At 37.1% G+C, this 5,010-nt stretch overlaps 1 protein-coding gene across 1 annotated transcript; it reads right to left on the bottom strand.

Moving 5' to 3' along the window:
- Nucleotides 1-224: 224 nt before the first annotated feature.
- LOC130621274 (uncharacterized) lies at nt 225-1,336 on the bottom strand. The gene is made up of 3 exons (XM_057436578.1): nt 1,077-1,336; nt 753-1,005; nt 225-404 (listed from the first exon to the last, which is right to left on the bottom strand). Exons 1-3 carry the CDS (start codon nt 1,334-1,336, stop codon nt 225-227), a joined length of 693 nt encoding a protein of 230 aa, XP_057292561.1.
- Nucleotides 1,337-5,010: the final 3,674 nt, after the last annotated feature.

The raw sequence follows: 5,010 nt of genomic DNA, 5'->3' as shown, positions 1-5,010 counted from the left end.
GAATAACACGCCTCCATATTTGTTTTCCAAGGACCCCTGGTAGGTAGGGCAGGGCTTGGTATTTCGAGTCTGATATTCGAGGGGTGGTGAAGTATATATTAATTTACCCTGCAGACACCGCAATGGGTTGCGATATCTCTCAACGAGCCTTGCCTTCACGGGGCTCTCTCCGATAAGTTCGATGTATCGGGGTATATTGCCATATGTGAGTAGATCATACAGGATTAGGTAGTTTTCATCCTGTTAACACCTCCAATTTCCCTATCAATGGCAAGGGGATCCATTTTAACATCCTCAATATCTCTATTTGCTACAGCCCGCCTCTCCTTGGCTTTAGCTAAGCAGGCTATGCAACTTTTTGTTAAAGTATTGCCCCTAATTTTAAACTTGTGCGGGGGTAATGGCTGTTTACATACGCGACAACATCTTATGTCCATTTTATTGCTTGTGGTGACTATTCCGAGACATATCGGTTGCCTTGTGACATGTTTTCACTCGCCCACATAGGTTGAGTATTGGTGTAATGCAGCCTTTTCGCCACCTCGGCAAGCGATGGGGCATCGCCATTTTCCTTATATTGAAGTTGTATTTTTATGATCAATATGCCACCCCTTACCAAAATTGTTCAAGGTAATACCCTCGAAAAACTGGGCTTCAATATGGGCACGCAGGGTAGCGATATCGCAACCTAGGTACTCCTGGGAGCTGAGCTCCTTGCTTCCCTTCAGAGCTTGGTAGGTTCGGCTACTTACACCACCAGCCAGATGCCCGGTAGGGTTGCAAATGGGGAATATTGCTCTATGTTTTTGATGGTGGCAGATATTTCCACCATCGCATTCTTTGCACTCTGATCTTCGCCTACCATGCTCGCTGCAGATGCTTCCACCTCTGTAATCCCTACAGGTGGATCTCACCCTTTGATGGGGGCATATTTGACTACCGCCACATTCTTTACATTTAGGCCTTTCCTTTTGATGCGGGCAAATCTGACTTCCCCCGCAGTCCCTGCATTGGGATTTCTTTCTTTCATGACGTCAGATCTGGCTGCTCCTGCATTCTTTGCAGCAATACTTCACCCTTTCATGTAACAATACCGACCTCCACTGCAATCCTTACAATAGACCCTCACCCTTTCATGTTCGCAAATATGAATTCCCCCACAATCTTTACACTGATCCCTACGCCTGCCATGGGGACACTTCGCACGCTCCCGCAGTGCCTTGCCGGCATCGAGGCATTTGATGCATGTCTTCGTTAGTTCACCGTTACGCTTGATCCTGAAACTGTCCAAGGATAAAAAGTGTTTATATTTTAAACACTTACATTTTCCATTCATATAGACTCGTTTTTGTCCTCAACACATTCTCTAGGCAAAATATACTAATATAGTATAAGTGTATTCCGTCCTTAGTAATACATATGCGGTATATTTACGGACAGGTTAGTTAATACATACTAGCTGTTTCCCGTGGAAGAATCCACTGTATTCCAATTAATTTATGTAGCAGATATATGTACATCAAAAAACAAACAATACAGCAGTGCGCATCTTACATCTGCATTATTATATAAATGACCAAAAAAATTAAAGGTGTCCAACAACTGCAGTATATATGTGACATTTAAAATCTAAATCTACTAAAATTACTGCTCTGACCATCTGACAAATGCGAAAATTATTCGGAAAAAAGTTTTTAAAAGCATTTCAACATACATCTCACCCATAAAATTTAAATCACTCAAAACGCCACATATATACAAAAAAGCTGATCAATGTCAAACACAAATCTCTCTCATTGTATATGTTAAAATCTATGTAGTAAAGTAGAATGAAAGAATCCACTGTATTCCATTTAATTTATGTAGCAGATATATGTCCATCATATGGACATATATCTGCTAGCACATGAATTGTGGAAAAAATCCAACTTCGATTGCATGCAATGATAAGCAATTTTATAGCAACTACATAGAGGGAATATCAGCTGTGTCCACAGAAGATAATGCATGGAATATCCGCATTTCAAGAGCAGAATCTAACTGGGCAGATGCTAGACAGACTTTATTGTCGAGTATGATGGAACGTGAAGTCCCTAACACAGATGTATGCATGAATTGTGGAAAAAATCCAACTTCGATTGCATGCAATGATTGTGCACCTTACTGCAACTTTTGTGTGGCATGTGATTACGCGTTGCACCAAATGGATCCATTTCATAATAGAAAGGCTTTTAAAGGAAACTGTTATGTCTCGCTTCGTGCCAGAGAGTCATTTCATAATATGCAAGTTATCACCATTGGTACGCCCTGTTGTTTTACTGTAAAGTTAGGAATTGATGTAAACAAGTCGGTGTGATTTGTTTTGTTTTTTCCTATAGAAAAAACATTTCCCTTCCCATGAGCAGATGTACACAATGTCATCATCGCTGCAGTCAGTGTGAAATCCAAATGTCCGACAGTTTAATCGCAGTTATCACCACAAATGGTATTATGAATGGCATGACATATACTGATAGAACTGATTTTTGTTGTGTTAGATGTTATATCTGAACCTTTTTGACATTTTATGTTAATTTTGCGAGGAAGGACCATATATATATACACAGAAGAAGAATTCAATTTTACACCTTGCAAGCTTTGTTTTTCTATATTTTGTATAAATTCTTACTGGGGAGGACTCCGTGCAATATATCGAAATGACTGATCCTTCTCGATTTAAATTTGATGTGTTCTAAATCGCATATAGTTTTGGAAATTTTGTGTAAGATTTAATGGGTAAGGGCTAGATGCAATATGTCAAAAAAACTTTTTTGTTGAATCAGAAGCACTCCCTACAACCATTCTTTTTTTACAGTTTGTGAAGCTTTTGTGAGGAAAGAGTGCATGCAATATTATCGAAATAACTGATTTTTGTTGCAAACTGTCTTTCTTAGGCATTTTGGATTAAAATATTGTTTTAGAGGGCATATGCAGTAGATATATGTACCGAAATAATTAAATTTTGCAAACTTTGATTTTGTCGTTACCTCTCATTTTTTACATTTTGATTAAACTTTTGTGGGAGACCGTCGGTATGCGAAGGACCAAAATAAGAGATTTTAGTATTATTTAGAATTTGTATTTTGTGTTGCAAAATTGGTGCAAAAATTGACATAAAATAAACTTATATACAGATTGATTGCTGTTGTTTAACATGACTCATTATGACTTATGAAATTTTGTTTACTTTATTGATGGTAAAACAGCATGCAAATTGCTAAAAGGACTTTATTAATTTTAGATTTAAACACCGTTATTTTGTTGGCATTTTGTCTAAAGTTTGGTGAGGAAGGACCGTATGCAATATATCAAATAATGTTTTATTGCATTTTAATTTATCCTTGCAAATCCCTTTTTAACACCTTAGATAAAAATTTCTACTTAGGCAAAATTTTTTGTTTATTTTTCACATTTTGTGTCAACCTTTGGCAGGGTTTGCAATAAACTAACTGATTTTAACATATACAATGAGAGAGATTTGTGTTTGACATTGATCAGCTTTTTTGTATATATGTGGCGTTTTGAGTGATTTAAATTTTATGGGTGAGATGTATGTTGAAATGCTTTTAAAAACTTTTTTCCGAATAATTTTCGCATTTGTCAGATGGCCAGAGCAGTAATTTTAGTAGATTTAGATTTTAAATGTCACATATACACTGCAGTTGTTGGACACCTTCAATTTTTTTGGTCATTTATATAATAATGCAGATGTAAGATGCGCACTGCTGTATTGTTTGTTTTTTGATGGACATATATCTGCTACATAAATTAATTGGAATACAGTGGATTCTTCCACGGGAAAAAGCTAGCAACCACATAGAGGACATATATCTGCTACATAAATTAAATGGAATACAGTGGATTCTTCCACGGGAAAAAGCTAGCAACCACATAGAGGGAATATCAGCTGTGTCCACAGAAGATAATGCATGGAATATCCGCATTTCAAGAGCAGAATCTAACTGGGCAGATGCTAGACAGACTTTATTGTCGAGTATGATGGAACGTGAAGTCCCTAACACAGATGTATGCATGAATTGTGGAAAAAATCCAACTTCGATTGCATGCAATGATTGTGCACCTTACTGCAACTTTTGTGTGGCATGTGATTACGCGTTGCACCAAATGGATCCATTTCATAATAGAAAGGCTTTTAAAGGAAACTGTTATGTCTCGCTTCGTGCCAGAGAGTCATTTCATAATATGCAAGTTATCACCATTGGTACGCCCTGTTGTTTTACTGTAAAGTTAGGAATTGATGTAAACAAGTCGGTGTGATTTGTTTTGTTTTTTCCTATAGAAAAGACGTTTCCCTTCCCATGAGCAGATGTACACAATGCCATCATCGCTGCAGTCAGTGTGAAATCAAAATGTCCGACAGTTTAATCGCAGTTATCACCACAAATGGTATTATGAGATTCATCTATATTGTCCATATGTAATATTTAGTACTGTTTTTGTAGATTATCTCCTCAGTTTTGGATATGATATAATTATTCCTTATCTTTCTGTTATTTTTATCAGGAAAATTTGATTTAAACAAGCACTCTGTGCATTGCTGTCAATGTGATCATCTAACTGATCCACTTACCCTGCCATTTCTGATACAATCAAGATATTGGCCGGCATCCTTAAAGCATATCAACTGTGTGTACCAAGAAAACTGCTTTGAGATGTGGGATCGGTTTTCCAAAAGAATGCCTGGTTCATCCCTCAATAGCTTCACCCGCAGTCTTGAAGACATTTCGAGTAAAAACGGGAGGGTTAGTGTTGAGAGGCTGATATTTATTCAAGCCTTCTCTTTGTCTGTATAAAAAGCGAGAGCTAAAATCACAATATTAAAATTTGATGAAGTTTTGTTTTGATTTAGTTTTCCATTAGGCCAGAGACACCTTCATTTATTTTTAGAAAAATGTTGTTAGCCCTGTTTTGTTCAAACGGACTTACAGAGAGTGGTGTTATATTAATTAT

Source organism: Hydractinia symbiolongicarpus, chromosome 12, assembly GCF_029227915.1.
Source record: "Hydractinia symbiolongicarpus strain clone_291-10 chromosome 12, HSymV2.1, whole genome shotgun sequence".
In the NCBI taxonomy this organism is placed as follows: Eukaryota; Metazoa; Cnidaria; class Hydrozoa; order Anthoathecata; family Hydractiniidae; genus Hydractinia; species Hydractinia symbiolongicarpus.
The sequence above is the reverse complement of the archived record's forward strand: the minus strand, read 5'-3'. Positions and strand labels throughout refer to the sequence as shown.

Bases quoted from the DNA above. Each gene is read 5' to 3' on its own strand.
- LOC130621274 (XM_057436578.1), bottom strand. From the start codon at position 1,336: ATGAATGGAAAATGTAAGTGTTTAAAATATAAACACTTTTTATCCTTG. The intron at 1,006-1,076 runs GTGAAGTATTGC...ATCCCAATGCAG, and splicing joins CGGTATTGTTACATGAAAGG to GGACTGCGGGGGAAGTCAGA. The intron at 405-752 runs GTAAGTAGCCGA...GTATGTAAACAG, and splicing joins CCGGGCATCTGGCTGGTGGT to CCATTACCCCCGCACAAGTT.